Source organism: Phalacrocorax carbo, chromosome 7, assembly GCF_963921805.1.
Source record: "Phalacrocorax carbo chromosome 7, bPhaCar2.1, whole genome shotgun sequence".
In the NCBI taxonomy this organism is placed as follows: domain Eukaryota; kingdom Metazoa; phylum Chordata; class Aves; order Suliformes; family Phalacrocoracidae; genus Phalacrocorax; species Phalacrocorax carbo.
This window is the reverse complement of record NC_087519.1, coordinates 15358245-15375027: the sequence shown is the minus strand read 5'-3', so window position 1 is coordinate 15375027 and position 16783 is coordinate 15358245. Positions and strand designations below refer to the sequence as shown.

At 41.4% G+C, this 16783-nt stretch overlaps 2 protein-coding genes across 4 annotated transcripts in view; both read left to right on the top strand.

The window, feature by feature from the left end:
• Positions 1-10758, top strand: part of RAB27A (RAB27A, member RAS oncogene family) — a 49103-nt gene extending 38345 nt beyond the window's left edge. For all 3 annotated transcript variants that reach the window (XM_064456458.1, XM_064456457.1, XM_064456459.1), the window contains 2 exons: positions 80-140; positions 10687-10758. The gene's annotated coding sequence lies outside the window, so the exon portion shown is untranslated. The remainder of the gene's footprint in view (positions 1-79; positions 141-10686) is intronic.
• Positions 8410-16212, top strand: RSL24D1 (ribosomal L24 domain containing 1). The gene is made up of 6 exons (XM_064456460.1): positions 8410-8569; positions 10687-10800; positions 12800-12872; positions 13607-13670; positions 14140-14225; positions 15798-16212. Exons 1-6 carry the CDS (start codon positions 8489-8491, stop codon positions 15869-15871), a joined length of 492 nt encoding a protein of 163 aa, XP_064312530.1. The 5' UTR covers positions 8410-8488; the 3' UTR covers positions 15872-16212.
• Positions 16213-16783: the final 571 nt, after the last annotated feature.

Genomic DNA, 16783 nt, shown 5'->3' with positions numbered 1-16783 from the left:
CAAGCTCTGTGCTGATAAGGTTAGTGACTGTACTGTGCTAAAGCATTTTTTTTTCTTCCTTCCATCTTTCTTAATATAGCCTCAGGTTGACTGCCTTTTTTTGTTGTCCTAGAAACCAGAAAGCAACAAATGCCCTAAAGGTATGTGCAATTCAACACGTGGATTTATCATTAACATACTCTGATGGTTAATTTCTTTTAAATGGAGGAGCAGGATTGTGGTGGTAGTGTGTTACACAGTGAGGAAGATTTCAGACTCTGAGCTGGGATGGCATCCTAAGATTGAAGAACAGAGATCATCTCCAATTCCAAACAATTTAGGAAGGTACAGGGCCTAACATTTAGGTCCTTTCACAATAAACAGGCAACTCTGAAGGAGGGGGAAGAGGAGGAGTAATAGGTTCCTTAGAGCAATGCATGCATAGCCATCGATTTTAGACAGTACTTCAAATTTTGCTTTAAAAATTAATTCCCCTGTAGAAGACTTGGATCTTACAAATCTTGAAATGGAGCAGAAAGTGATTTGCCTGAATTCTAGAGTAAATCAACTGTAGATGTTAAAATTTATGTCTGATTCCCTTTACTTTCCTTGGGTTACTGTCTCTATCCTTATGTTAATACTGAGCAATTTCAGCTTCATTCATTTTTCACACTTAGAACAAAATTTCACATTTATAGTGAGAAGCCAGAGGGCCTCAACCACAAGCTGGTCACTAAATCTTTTAATTTGTATTTAATTTCCGTGCTAAGATATGAATGTATGTTTCAGGGAAGTAGAGAGTTGCAGGGATGAATGTCACGGACTCCTGACAGATGGTCCACAGAAGACCTTTATTGCCAGCTTTTCACTGCTTATATATTTTCTTGACACATTCTCCACGCGATCACGCGCACAGTTTGTTATTTGTCAGCTAGCTCTAAGCATGCGCCTTATGCTACATTCTAATAGGCTGTTCTATTCGCGTTACCTCATTTGTTTTAGCTTACTTAATTCTTTCTTGACATTCCCACACTCCTGTCTCTGTTTTTTACTGCTGCGCTGCTTCAGCCCAAGGACATGTCAAACAGTGCTAAGTTACTTGCAAATTCATCTCCTACATCTCCCCAGTTTTTATTTTGTATTAGCTAGACATTTTTTACTGTTCTCTCTATTAATCGCTGCAAGCACTGACAAAAGAATGGCAAAATTAAAAGTAAAATTAGGAATATTATTAGAAATACTATAGCCGTTTTTGTTATTTCCTTGAACCATCCTGTGATTCCCCATCCAGTCAACCATGAGTCCCCACAAGACATGTTGTAAAGGGATTATCCGCGCTGGCTGAGGACAGGCGTGTCGACTCCTGTCCCGATAAGCTTGCGAGGGTAGCCCACACATTTCTTCATGGTTGGATGGAGACCCACGAATGGCAGAGGTTGACGATGGCGAGGAAGGTGATGAAGGCACAAGCCATGGTTTCACTCCTTTTGCCGGAATCCATTTGGGACCACAACCTGCGGAGACACAAGCATACCCTCTCCCCCAAGTTATTAACGGATGAGGGCCTTCCCACAGGCCCGTGTTTAGATCTTTTACCATTACTAAGGGCTGTTCTGAATGTTCAATAGACGTTAGGGCTTTGCTCATGGATTTATAATGTTTTACTATAGGTGGGGTATCATTGTTTTGAAATGGTAATGACAAGTGGTTCATCACGTATAATATTTTTGCGGGGTTTCTTGGCTCTCTCCCCCTTTTTGTTTTTGGAGCAGTTGTTTGACTGTGTGGTGGGTTCATTCTACTATAGCTTGACTGGTAGGGGAGTGGGGAATGACAGTAACGTGGCAAATACCCCATTTGTGAAAAAAGGTTTTAAGTGAGCTACTGCTATAGGCTGGGCCATTGTCAGTTTTAACTTCACTTGGGATTCTGAGTGCAGCAAAAGCAACTCAGAAATGGGCCTGTACATGTCTGCTAGTTTCACCAGTGGTGGCCATTGCCCATATTGCATGAGAGAACGTATCAACGGATACGTGAACATATTTAAGTAGTCCAAACTCAGGAATGTGAGTGACATCTGTTTGCCACAGGTGGAGGGAATGTAAACCTCGAGGGTTCACCACTAAGGCAGGGGTAGATACACAGGCCTGACAGTCTGGGCAAGTTTGCACGATTAACTTGGCGTCAGCAATGGTGATACAGAATTGTTTCGCTAAAGCCTTTGCTGATTGGTGGAAAAAATCGTGAGAGTGTCATGCTTGCTCCAATACATTTGGTATGGGAGCAGCAAGGGTTACATTAGTTAAAATGTCAGCACGGGCATTACCGTGTGTAAGAAAACCCGGTAATTGTGTGTGACTCTGAATATGAATTAAACAATAGGGGTGTTTCCGCTGTTCAATTAAAAAAAGTAGTTCTTTAAATTTTAAAAACAGGGTTTGCTTTGTTATGTTTAAGAGCAGCTCTTTCTATTTGTTGAACCACGCCTACTACGTATTGGGAGTCAGAAATTATATAAAGAGGGGCAGTAGGCCAGAATCAAAAGGCCATTATGACTGCGTGCAACTCCGCTATTTGTGGTGAGCCGTGGAGAATCTTGACTTCATGCTTTCAGACTCCGTTCTCTTCCCATGTTACCACTGCTTTGCCTGACTTCCCTGATCCATCAGTAAATACCGTACGGCCGCTCTTTGAAACAATGGTCGATTTTCTATTTTAACATTATAATAAAAGGTAAACATCTTGTGTGGGGGAAGATGGGTATCTAGCTTTCCGCTAAAACCCACTAAGGCTAAGTGTAGTTCAAGGCTATTTTAAATACTCCAATTCAGATGAGTTTTTATGATAGGTAACACAATAAGTGTTGGTTCTTCCCCTGCAAGCTCTACTATTCTCTCCTGTCCCTTTTTAATAAGGTCGACAAACATTTCTATTTGTGTGGCAATGGTCTTGGTAGGTTAGTGGGGTAAAAAGACCCATTCTAGAATAACAAAAGGGTCATTACGTTGTGGATCCCACTGTCCAATTATAGCAAGAGGCTGCTCTTCTTGGTTACAAACAAACAGTGTGAGTGGGATGTCTTCACTGTGACGATGGCATTGTTGATTCGACAGTTTGTGGTTGATTATCTGTAGTGCTTGTTGTGCCTCTGGTGTCCAACTTTGTGGTGCGTTTATATTGGTGTCTCCTTTTACCAGGTCAAACAGGAGTAAGAGTGGCGTTGTCAATGCCGCATTGGGTTTGAATCCAGTTAATATTACCTAATAGTTTCTGTACATCATTTAAGGTCCAAATATTGGTGGTTATTCCCAAGTTTTGAGGCTGGATGGTTTGTTCCAAAATTTTCCATCCTAAATACCTCCGTGGAGATTCTGTATGTATCTTTTCAGGGGCTATCTGAAGTCCTGCATCCTGCAGTGCTTGCTTTAAGGCCTGAAGGGCCTCTTTGAGCACAGTACGAGTTGGCCCTGCTAACAATAGATCATCCATGTAATGGTAAATGTAAACTTTTGGATAACATTGTCTAATTGGTGAATTGCCTTTGCAACATATGACTGACACATTGTTGGGGAGTTTTTAATTCCCTGAGGGAGTACAGTCCAGTGATACCAATCCATTGGCTCCCCCTTATTAAGATTTGGCCCTGAAAAAGCAAATTTTGGAGCATCGTCTGGGTGCAACGGGATGGTAAAAAAGCAGTCTTTCAGATTGACAGTGATTATATTCCAATTGGATGGAATCATTGTAGGTGATGGTAGGCCGGGTTGTAACGAGCCCATATCCTCTATGACTGCATTTATTTGCCGTAAATCATGCAACAATCTCCTTTTTCCACTTTTCTTTTTGATTACAAATACTGGGGAATTCCATGGACTGTTGGTTGGTACTATGTGTCCTTGCACAAGCTGGTCCTGGACTAGCTCCTGTAGGGCTGCGACCTTTTCCTGGGTGAGCGGCCATTGATCCACCCATACGGGGGTCTCTCTTGTCCATTTGAGGTGGAGTGGTGGTCACGCCTCAATGGCTGCTACCGAAAATATTCAGGGGTGGAGATGGTAAATCTGCACTGTCCCATCACATCACGTCCCAGCAGGCTAATGGGAATCGGTGTGATGTAAGGACGAACAGAACGTGTCATTCCCTCTTGGGTCTTTATCGTGAGGATTGTAGGACTTTGAAATGTGCTGGACAGGCCTCCGACTCCTACTAATCTGCTAGCTGGGATGTTGTAGGCCACGTGGAAGGCCAATCTTTGGCCGTGATAACTGTAACATCTGCGCCTGTATCTACTAGCATTGTGCATTGGCTCGTCTGTGTCTGCTTGGTAGGATTCCACAGGGTTACATGTATGGTTGGACGATGTTGCGTGATATCTGATGTCCAAAAAACAGGTGGTTGCCTTGTCAATCCAAACCCAGCAGAGCCGCGGCTTGTTTCACTGGCTGTCAGTACTATTGCTCAAAAAAGTATTAATTGCACAATCTGGGTTCCTTTTGGAACTGACAGCAGTCGGGCCAGTGTCCAGACCATAGCTTGTATTTGGCCGCTATAATCAGCATCAATTACTCCGGGGAGGACAAACAGGCCTGTCATGGTGGTACTGGAACGACCTAGCAACCGTGCACTGCAGCCTCCCCCAATTGGGCCCTTCACATTCAATGGAATGCGATGTATACGTGTGCCCCAGAGAGTTGAGTCTTCTACTGTGGCGACATGCAGGCTGGCACTCCCTCAGGTGCTGGCGGGGAGGGTGCCCAAGGTGGTAAGCGGAGTGGTTGTATTCCAGGTGGAGTTGGAGATTGTGCAACCATCACATGTGACACTGTTCCCATCGGGGGGCCCTGCTTTGGTTCTTGTGACGAGGGAGCTTGTGTCATTGCACGACCTCACCCTGTGCTCCACCTCCCGTTTCCCTGCTGGTAGGGGCTGTCCATCTGCATCATATTTGGATCTGCACTGGCTCACCCAATAGTGTCCTTTGGCAAAGCGTGGATGGTATGGCGGGTGTGCTAATGGGCTCCTCCTCGTCTTTGTTGAGGGCGCTCAATAACTAAGTGGTCTGGGCTTCCACAGTGGTAGCACTGCTTCTTTGTGTCCCTCTTCATTGTTAAAGCTGCTGCAAAGGCTGATGCTAAGGACTCCGTTTGAGCAATAGAGCCTACATGGTTGCAAGCCTCTATCATTTGCACTAGGTTAGCATTGATTGGCAGCGTTTGTAATATCTTTTTACGATTGGTATTTGCATTTTTTACCGCTAATTTCAACAGCAATGCTGCTTTTGCTTCTCTGTTGTCTACCTGCTTGTCTAATGCATCCTGCAAGTGATCCACAAACTGCATATAGGGTTCGGTTGGCTGCTGTTGGACTCGAGTAAATGATAGAGATGGCTTTCTGGCTTCCGGAATTTTTAACATAGCTTGAAGAGCGAGAGTGGTAGACTGTCGGAGTATATTGTCATCCAACTGCGCCTGTAGGCACGGGTCTGCTATGGGATCCGTGCCCATTAACTGTGATATGCCTGCCCCTAAAAGAGGGTCTCCTTGCCATCGTTCTAAATTTTGAAGGGCAGCTTGTTCACAAAGTTCCCTCCATTTTTGCTCCTGCAACAACTTCTGCGTTGGGGTTAATATCGTAGCCGCTATTGTGCATAAATCATAGGGACACAATAACTGCCCTGTCATCACATTTTCAAGCAAAGATTGGGAAAATGGAGCTGCAAGCCCCTATGTAGTTACTGTTTTTTCTTAATTCTTTTATTAGATCCCATTGAAAAGGGCCCCAGTCATCGGGTCCTCCATCTCTGATCAATACTGGAAAGACTAGTCCTGCTGCCCCTTCCTCCTTTATTGCATCTCGTTGCAGTTGTTTCCATTGGTCCCAAGGATCAAAGGATGCTGGCAGCTGTAAAACAGCTGTCACGGGCGGTATGGATGGCAGCGCCGTCAGCTTTAACAGGGGCGACGGCAACAGCTGGGTGTCTGCGTCTAAATCTACTGCATCATTTTCTGGCAGGGACTCCCTACAGGGAGTCTCACCACCCCTGTCCATGCCTCCGGTCACTGTCTGTGCAGCTATGGTTTCTACCCTTTTCTCTGCTTGCCAGGACTTTAATGTTTCCAACACGAGCCACCAGGTGGTCATCACCTCCTTGGCAGTCTCATCCCCCGGGAGGCGGCCTCCCATACTATTGTCCCTGCTTCTTCCCAGGTTTTAACATCGAACACTGCTGAGACTGTTGATGGAGCCCCATGCTGTTGCAGGAATTTCAGTAATAACTTTACTTTAAAAGTATCATATTTAATGCCTCGTTTGCTCAATAACTGAATCGGTAATTTAACAATCGCCTCTTCTTTGGCAGAGAGATTAGCTCCCATGGTTACTGCCCCAGCTGCTCACCTGTAATATTAAGGTGATGTCCCGGGATTAAAGCTGTGGTCCCACCGTCAGCTTGATTCGTCCGGCTGGGGTCCCTGTGGACACTGCTCCTCAGCATTGCTCTCCCACATCAAGGGTCACCATTTGCAGGGATGAATGTCACGGACTCCTGACAGATGGTCCACAGAAGACCTTTATTGCCAGCTTTTCACTGCTTATATATTTTCTTGACACATTCTCCATGCGATCATGCGCACAGTTTGTTATTCGTCAGCTAGCTCTAAGCATGCGCCTTATACTATATTCTAATAGGCTGTTCTATTATCTCTAGCTCTAAGCATGCGCCTTATGCTACATTCTAATAGGCTGTTCTATTCGCGTTACCTCATTTGTTTTAGCTTACTTAATTCTTTCTTGACATTCCCACACTCCTGTCTCTGTTTTTTACTGCTGCGCTGCTTCAGCCCAAGGACATGTCAAACAGTGCTAAGTTACTTGCAAATTCATCTCCTACAGAGAGTCACTGGGAAAGAGAAAAGTTAGCTTGCTTTCAAGATGCAGTATTGTTTCATAGTTAATCCCAACTTTGTTTCTGTGTATGAGGGGTGTTTTGTTTGGTTGGTTTTTTAATACTTTAATTAGGACAAGTAACTCTCAGCTTTCAACAGGATTCTCCCTGGTGAAATCAAAGGACGGACCACACTCTTGATGTAATGGATTGTGGTTGGCATGCATGTGGCTGATGTGTATATCTGGTGAGTGAATATTGCTGCTTTGGTAGATACTTTTCTCACCCTTTTCCCCCCAGTAACCTTAGTGTAATGGTTTAGAAATTGGCTTTAGAAGTGGATTTAGAATTGGCTCCAATCAGCCAATGAATGGAGCTTTCAAAGAAAGCACAGTAATGAGAACTTCCACACAAACTATCACAGAATCACAGAATGATAGGGGTTGGAAGGGACCTCTGGAGATCAGCATAGTCTCAGCGTTGTTCGTGTGGTGGCCTTGTGGCCATTTCTCATCTTTGGAGCAATGATCTCTACCACATTTTATATATGACTGATCTGTTTTATTAAGAGATCTTGCTAAGACATATAAGTCTCACGGTCCTCCTTGTATTTCATATTCTGGTGGCTCTGTGGTGGGTTGTGCCTGTGCCTGCTGAGGACACAGTTTGCGGTTGTCACTGCCCGCATCATGGCCGGCTGTCGCTCTGTCACCCCCAGTAACTCCTGTCGTCTGGCTTGGCTGGAAACCCAGAGTGAGCACTTGCTTGTTCCCAGCCAGGTGCCTGTGTCGGTGTTACCTGTAATTTAAAATAACTCCTGAACCAAATGAAGTATGTTTAGAGAGGAGACATTGCACCCTGCGCAGAATAAAACAAAGTGGAATATTTCTACAAATGAAGCACACCCACCAGAGTTTGTTTTGACGTTTATGCATGACAGTTACCACACCACACCTATCTAATACATAATCATTGACCTGACTAAGCATCCTCATCTTCCATTGGTATCTTTTCCACTTAATTTTTAAGCTACGCTCTGATTTTAATTCACTGTGCATGCTCAAGAGGAGTGTGTGGGAGTGCTTTAGCAATTGTCCGATCCTTATCTCCACAGCAGGTTGTCTCCCGTCAGTCCTTGAAGTTCTACTGATTTGTATTCTTTTGAGGAGGTAGCCTTTTGTGAGGCATGCATTGCTAATACCCTCTTATTTGGCCTAAGCATTATTTACTACCTTATTAAATTTTTCAGGTGCTAGTTTCTACTCCTGTGACCCTTTCTTAACTCCTATGCTATTTCCATTTCATCCAAGAATAATACATATATATACACACACACGTTTGAGGTACCATCGGGGCTGTTAAAGCTCCTGACGAGCAGCGGCTGCGTGGTTTAACGGTAAAACACCGCGGACCAAGTGCCGTTCCCGCACTCCGGGGCTTGTGGGGGGCGGGCAGCGTCTGCGCATGCGCGTGCTCCCGCAGGCGGCGCTGTGACGGCCCGGGGCCGTCAGGGGACGCTGTGTCCACTCTCGGGGGTGGCGCCCCGCCGCCTCCGGTCAGCTGCGTGCGCCCTTCCGGCGGGGCCTGCGCGCGGAACGGAGCGGTGCGGTAGGGCCCGGCCCGGCGATGCGGATCGAGAAGTGCTACTTCTGCTCGGGGCCCATCTACCCGGGCCACGGCGTCATGTTCGTGCGCAACGACTGCAAGGTACCGCCCGCCGCGGGGAGGGCGCGCCTGCTGCCTGTCAGCGGTGTCTCCCGGGGCAGGGCCCCCTCCGCCTCGCAGGCTGCCCGGCGGGGCCTGGGCCGGGGGTGGGGGGCCCTCCCCCCCCCCGCCGTGTCCGCTCCAGGCGCTCCGGGTGCCCCTCTCCTGGCGCGGGGTGCGGCTGCTTGCGCCTCTGCCGAGCCTCACCCGCCATGCGGAGAGTCCCGGGGACGGCAGGCAGCGTTTCCCTCTCCGTGCCGGTGCCCCACCCAGTCTCTGCCCCCGGCAGCACCCTCCGTGCTGGCGATGGTTCGGTGGTGCTAGGTGGCATCACCCGCCGCCCGGGTTCACGTGCGATTCGTGAGCCGTCACGTGGAGCGGTGCTGCAATTCAGCAGCTTTTGTGGTTGTCAGAAGAGTGGGGGCTGAATTACTTGTTTTCAGTTTTTACTAAGAAGATATGTACTTTGCAGAGCAATACAAAAAAATCTTTATCCGTTTATTTTCTGATTTTGGAGAAGTGGAGGCTTCAGATTAATAGCCGGTGGTTCTGAAGCTTTGGACAATCCAGATGACAGAGAATGTGCACTAAAGCTAGTGGTTTGTGTCTCTCTTATGGCACTCGAAGTTGTAACTCACTCGATATCTGGTGTGACTTACGCAGTTGAGGCTGTCATAACAGGATGTGCATAGCGCTTTGGGCTTTACTTTATGGTGAGAATTCTGTATATAAAACACCATGTATAGTTTCATGGCCTCTGCTGTGCTCCTTATTGCTCCTATAGGGCGTTGGAGACCCCAGTGTAAAATGAAGCTTATGAAAATAACTTTTTTCTCATGCGCAGATGTCCAGACAGATACTGGCTCAACTGTATTGCTCATCTGAGTCACAGCTTTTGGGAATTTAGAGGTAGATGTGGATTGACACAGTCCCATTTAGTAGAAAATAGCCACAAGGTGTGTGTTTGGGTTTGTTTTTTTTTTAATACTTTCTATTTCTATTCATATTTTCTATTAGTTTGCTTTAGAAGTGGCTATTAGATGGGAAGAAGAGCACAGCTGAAGAAAAACAGGGTTTTCAAAAACTCATTAATAAAACATGTCATTTTGAGTATTCCTAAGTAAAATTTCAGCTCTGCTCTGGATGCTAGACAGCATCAAAGTGAAGTACATAGAGTAGATAGCTCAAAGTGAAGTACAATTTTTACAATTTTAGGGGAGATTAAGAACTGTAAATATGGATATGATTATGTGGTTCATATCTTCCCCCCCCAATCTTACATCCATCTTGCTGTGTACTCTTTTTGACTGGAAAATGTCTGTTGGATTTGGTACAGTTTAAGATGGAGGATTGTTTTTCATCTTGGGCATTACCTACATAGTTTCAATAGTAATAAAAGGGAAATTTCAGGTATGGATAGTGAAGTTTATTCTATGCATCTTTAATGGGCCTGAAAACATCACCTGAATGACTATAAGGTGCTTCTGTGGCTAGCGCCTAAAATGAGTGTAGCATTCTGTAGAGAAAATGGAGCGGGGAGGAGGGGAAGGTCAGTAAGAATGTTTTGGCATATACTTTAACAGCTTTCAGTAAATTCAGTCCAGGACTTAATTAGAACTCCTACTGCAGGGCGATCTTTAAGGCTTAAAGCTACATTCCAGAAGGCAGACTTTTTTTGTGATATGTGTGTATGTGTATTGCATTCAAAAGTGTGAGGTGTGAGGATTTTCTGTTGTTGTCAGCATGGGACTGTATCTGAAAAGTGCTGACAGGTAAAGGAAATCGTTTATTCATAGTACAGGTTTGTTTTTATAGTTGTTTTTGCAGATGATAATTCCCACAACTCCAGTATATTTTATTTAGAGTCAACTTAATTGTAAGTATTTGTGCATGTCCCTGACAGCTGTGAAAATGACTAGAATGAAAAACAAGAATAGTGCTTGAACTTCTTTTTGTTAATAGCTATATTTGAACTAAAAATATTGAAATTTGAAAGATAAATGTAATTTCCAATGAGCGGTATTGTTAGAGAAACTTCAATGTTTGATATCAGACTTGCAGTGTGGCATGAATAATATGATTTGACTGTAAGCTTCCCCATCTTTCCTTTCTTCTTTAAGATATTTAGATTCTGCAAATCAAAATGCCACAGAAACTTTAAAAAGAAGCGAAATCCCAGAAAGATGAGATGGACCAAAGCATTCCGGAAAGCAGCTGGCAAAGAATTGACAGTGGTAAGAAGCTGAACTGGTTCACACTTTACGTTAGCTCACTGAAAGGGCAGAAATCTGGCTTCTTCAGCTGCAAACAGGTTAGCTTAGCTAGCTTGATGCATTATCATTTAATGAGATGAACAAAAGGAGTGGAGCAAGTGGAGAAAAGAGGGTTTGTGGAAGAGGATGTGAGAGTTTTCTTGAGAGTGAACTATTCATTTAGCTTGAGTAGAGCTTGGAACTTCCTGTTTCAGTGTCAGTGTGGAAGCTAGCATGTATGGTGTCTGTGTCAGTAACACATTGTGGTTCTCAAGCCCAGGGCATTTTGGTTCCATCTTTAAATCTCCTACTCTCTGTACATATACATTTGGTAGTTGTGTTTCTGTACAATCAAGTGATCTGGGTTACTGGGTACTGCAGGAAGTCTCTCTGTGTAGACAGATAAGATTACCTTTTGAAGTCCCCTTAAAGCATACAATACATAAGTTTTTGCATAGATAGGAATGTTTCAAAAACAGCATATGAAATCTTAAAAATCATTTCAAAACAAAGTTACTTCAGCGGTAAAAATAATAAACACTCATATTTGGTGGGAGAGTCCTTAAATAAGTCAAGATTTACTGTGACTTAATTACCTGTTTTTTGACAGAATACTTTATTAAGTATTTTGACATAGTGATTTGCTGCCTTCTGTGGACCTTCCAAGGGGAAGAGCGTGATTTTTTTTTTTTTTTTTTTAATGTGACTCTGAGAAGCCATGATTAATTAGCATCCTCTTTAATTGTATTTCTTGCTTTCAGGTTTTTTCTGGCTAAGTTGAATTACCTTTTGAAAAGAATTTAAAATTCCTTTTTAGGAATGCTCTTTTTGCTGTAGTTGACCTCTGCGCATGTACGTTAGAAGACCATGGCCCTTTGAATATCTGTACTCTTATAAGACTTCTTTTGACTTTGTGGTGTGTTCTCATGATACAAAGCGATGTATATTATAAATATGTAAAAGCTGACACAATTTAGGATAAACTGCAGTGAATTGACATGGTACTGTGTCACGCTTGTCTAAAAACGAATTTTAGGTAATTTAAAAAAAACCCTTTTGAGAATAAGAATGGCCTGTAGATGTTAGCGTGTGGTGTGCTCTACAGCTTGTATTTTGGATATTTTACATGATGCTATCCCATGGTGAAAACTAACATTTGTCTGCCAGTGGAGTGTGGCTTGTGAGTGTGTGTATGTGCCATTTGTTGCTATTCTGTGTAGTTTTTCTCTCATTGGCGCTGTCTTTAGCTCAAGTCAAGATTAGCAGCTGGTCTAATAACTCTGCTTTACCACTACAAAAAAGAACCTTTGGGCAAGGAAAAGCTAAGTATGCCTGGCAAAAAAAAAAAAAAAAAAGGAAGCTGTTTTTCCATCTTAAACTCTTGGAGGGGGAAAAAAACCCCAAACAAAACAGCAAAAAGAAACCCCACAGCTGCCCCAAACACCACAATGTCATCAATTGAAATATTTCACAATTTCAAATTATTTTATATTGCTTTGGTATTCTTAAAATGAAATAGTGTGTGGTTTTTTGTTTGTTTGGGGTGTAGTTGGGGGCTTTGTTGTGTGTGTTTGTTTGCCTTTTTTGTAGTAACCTTTCCAAAATTACAGGCTATTGAGTAGAATTTATTTGACCTGCATGAAATGCTTTTGACTCCCCATGTTTTCAGTTTTGCCTTCCGCCTGTCTAGGCTAGTCTATTTCCTACTGCACAGTGGTGTTCTCTGTTACTTTTTGTCTTGCTAAAATAAAATGGCTGAGGGAGATGTTTTGGTAAATAGTTCTCTTCAGACAAACCACTGTGGCTTCTGACACTTTGAGGTTAAACACTCCACTCTATTTTCTAAAGGGTAGGATCTGAGATTCTGAAAGGGAAAAAAATACCACATACAATATTGTTGTATGAGTGAATGCTATAGTTAGAATATATTGATCTAAATATGCTTTTGTATATAATCTCTGTTTACTTTTTCTTAATATAGGATAATTCATTTGAGTTTGAAAAACGTAGAAATGAACCAGTGAAATACCAGAGAGAGTTGTGGAACAAGACTGGTGAGTCATTTTAGAAAAAAACAAAATATGAGCTATGGGGATTGAACTTTTACTCTACATGAACATATTTTCAGAAGACTTCATAAACTATTGACACTTTGTAGTGATTGTGTTTGAAATTACTGGAATCATGACCAAATTCTTAGGTGTGGAGGAAGTTTGAGTTGTGAAGAGGTGTAGCATTTCACTTGATTTGATTTTTTTTCAGCAACTGATTAGAAAATGAGGTGCAGTTTCCTCTATTTTGTATTATTATTTTCAAAAAACCTTAGTGGTTCTCCAGCTTTTTAAGAGAATCCCAGTCTAAGCCTTTTATACTGATGCAGTTGTTTCTTTGTTCCCTCGTTCTGCTTCAGTTTGTTCAATAAATCAATTGCTATAAAATGGAAGAGTTACTTATGCCATGAATGAACGCCACAAAAGAGAAGGAGGTAACTTACATCTGATTTCAAGTAGAGTAAGAGTCTTTTGTAGTGGTGGGTAGTTGTAGAAGGTGTGTGTAGGCACAAAAGTGGAAGAATAAATAAGTTTTAAAATACAGTTCATCATAGTTAGTACAGAGAATATTCCCCTATCCTGCTCTTTGAAGAATGCATAACTTCCTCTATATAGTATAAGAGTTGCCTATGATACAGGGGTATTACGGAATACTGGTAGTGCTGCTCTGCAAAATAGCATGTGTTTTCAACTGTAGGTATGTTAGCCCATATAAAACAACTTTTGCTTTGTTTCAGTTGATGCAATGAAGAGAGTGGAGGAAATAAAGCAAAAACGCCAAGCTAGATTTATTATAAACAGGTGAGAAGTATTTGTATTATGGTAGCTCTTGTAAATCTGTGTTAGACAGTCTTTCCAGAGAAATGATGATCAAAAGTTTTAAATGGTTATTTGCTTTGTACGTACTCAGTCATCCAAGTGATGGGGTAAAATAGTTCAATTGGGCGCTACTGCACTACCAAACACTTTACTGGCTGTCCAGTGAAATGTAACTTCTGGACACTTGGTGATAATAGTTGTATTTCCTGGTTTGTAATATGGAGTCTTACATTTAAACAAATTTCTTAGAAGAGTTGATACAGTGCTGGCTTTTTTATTCTGGTTTTGTATCCAGTATATGCTTGAATTGGTTTTCAAATACTTTTTACCTGTATTTCTGCATAAGCATAGTTATTTACAGTTTACATATATGTAGCTAAAGATGTGTCATGTGTTAAAACAAAAAAAAAGTCTCCTCTTTGAAAGCAAATGTAATTTTCCCCCTCCTCAGATTAAAGAAGAGCAAAGAGTTGCAGAAGGCGGAAGACATCAAAGAAGTCAAACAGAATATCCACCTTCTTCGTGCTCCACATGCAGGTGAGAACTTGCTTTACCTTGCTTGCTTAGGTTAACTTGTATACACAATTTTGTGATGAGTATTGTGGGTTTTTTTGGTATGACTAATTCTACAGATCAATAATCCTGTGCATTTTTCTTACAATTAATTTGACTGTTGAATATGGAGAATAGCTCTTGCCACCAAATACAAATAGTATTTTTGTTCTGAATCAAACATACCTTTTTACTTACCTAGTCCTGCATTCATTCATTCTTTCTTTTTCTTATTTGAGTATTTTAAACTGTACTCAATACCTGGTGCTCTATGAACTGCATGTTTGTTAACTAATACATTTATCTAAGTCTTCCCTTTGAATTGATTATTTGAACTCCACAGACTATACCACTGATTGATATAAAATAAAGTAGTTAAACTCTGCTTTTTGAAATTGTTAGCTAATTGTGAGAGTAGGTTTTTTTGTAGTTCACCGCATATAAAAAAACTTACATGAAAATACTGTTCCTTCAGTGTAAGCCTAACATTTTATTAAAATATCATGGTAATTTTACAAATTTTCACTAAAATCTATGCCTAGTTCAGATATAATAATGTATATTCTTAGTTAGTGAAGTGAGTTTTTCAGTTGGAGAAACCTGTATCTCCTAAACAATTTTCTGGTTCTAAACTATTGCAAGTACTAGCTGGTGTTAGATGTTTATAAATAATTTTTACAATCCACTTCTATTTTTTAAAATACAGTTAATGGATTAGGGTAATGGAGAGTAGTTAAAAGCATTTCCATTAGTTATTGTTTTACAAAAATTACCAGTGATTTTGTCTCCACGGATGTAGGTGTGACATATTAGATGTTAAGTAGAAGTCTGTTCTGTGTTTTTTTTCTTCCAGTTCGCACTAACTATAGTCTAGTCAGGATATATTTAAACTTCGGTTTAATCTGTCCCTTGTTTTTTGAGGGAAGAAAAAGATCTGAATTCAGAAGAATAAAACCTGAGTGTTTATTTCTTTTGTTTGGCTTTGCTTATGTTAAATGAATGATGCACAATAGGGTGTAGTATATCTGTTTGTCAAACAGCAGCAGTGTTTTGCAATTACTGCTGGGCCTTAAAGAGAGCAGAATCAAATGTCAGCCTTGTGGTTTTTTTCTGTTTTTTGTAGTATTATTGAGAGTTAACACTGTTCCCATCTAACACAGTATTCAGGATGGCTTAAATCTATATAAAAACTAATGTGTGAAGGCCATCGTTCTGTTAAAGTAGTGCATTTTTATAGTCCTTTGCAACGTTCTGCTAGGTATTGCCAACTATATCAAAGTTTGTCATACTAGATGAACACACATATTTGACTGCATTGTGGAGTTTGAATAAAAACAGCATCAGCCTTTTTCTGTTAGAACAGCTCTTCAGTAGTTTTAGGTGGTGATGGAGGTTAGCAAGAAATACTTGTAAACTTGATGGGTTTACTCCTAAACAACTCTTTAAGCAGTATATTTAGGCTGTTTAACAAAGAATGAGCACATATATTATTCAACGAAGAACAGTTATTTGGTTTTAGAGACATATCTTGCGTTTAATTTTTTCTTTGCTTTGAAGGCACACTGAAACAGCTGGAGGACAAAATGGCGCAGAGGCTACAAGAGGATGTGGCTATGGAAGAAGACTCTTAAGATGCTTTTATTTTCTATTTATATCTCTTCAGCAGTTAACAGTTCCTTATTGCCTCACCTGATATAATTCAGAACTGTGCTTACAGTTGAAGAAAAATACATTTTAATGAGTCAGTTATGGTTTGAATGATTTTTTTATATATATATATATAAAATAAGATGGATATGGGTTTGGGCAGTACTTACAATTGTGTAGTTTGAGAAAACCTTGTCAGCAGGATGGAGAATAAGGCATATTGTTTGAGGATACAATGTGCTCTTTAGACAGTTACACTTTCTTTCTGGATAACTTTTCCGTAATAATTCAAGGAATAAATGATGTTGGCTCTGGGCTTTCCTTATTTTGTTTGTTATTCTTTCGAAGTGATAAAAGGAGGTAAAGATCTATCTTAATGGTTACAAGGTGACGCAGGATGTATTATCTTTTCATCAGTCCATTGCAGTCCAGACTTGCTTTCAGTCTTGTCATTGGGAAAATTTTTCAGTTTATTATGAATGCATATAGTGTTTGTTTTATCTCCTTTTTAAGTCACCTTCCCCAGGATTACATTGCAGTTGACACCTAAGCCTGGTAAAGCTAACACTGATGTAGGACTTAACCGCTGTTTGGAAAATAGTAGTGGTGATAGCATCCAGTCTGAAGTTGGACCTGCCATCCTCCTGACCTACTGAAATTCAAATCTGACATGTAATCAGGCTGATTGAGATGCTCAATAAATCACACTTTTGACTGTTTTTACCTAAAACTCAGGATTGTTGTGATAGAAGATATTGTTGAAGTGTAGGTATTTTGCATATCGTGGTGGTATTTACTCAGTGTGTAATCAGTACAGAGATAAATACTCTGTTTTTTAAACTGTCAGCAGTTTATCTACAATGATGTGATCAGAGAAGCCTTTTAAAGGCATTTAA

Excerpts from the sequence above, each read along its gene's own strand:
- RSL24D1 (XM_064456460.1), top strand. The coding sequence starts at position 8,489 with ATGCGGATCGAGAAGTGCTACTTCTGCTCGGGGCCCATCTACCCGGGC. Across the intron at positions 13,671-14,139 it reads GCTAGATTTATTATAAACAG|ATTAAAGAAGAGCAAAGAGT; the intron begins GTGAGAAGTATT and ends CCCCCTCCTCAG. Across the intron at positions 14,226-15,797 it reads TCTTCGTGCTCCACATGCAG|GCACACTGAAACAGCTGGAG; the intron begins GTGAGAACTTGC and ends TTTGCTTTGAAG.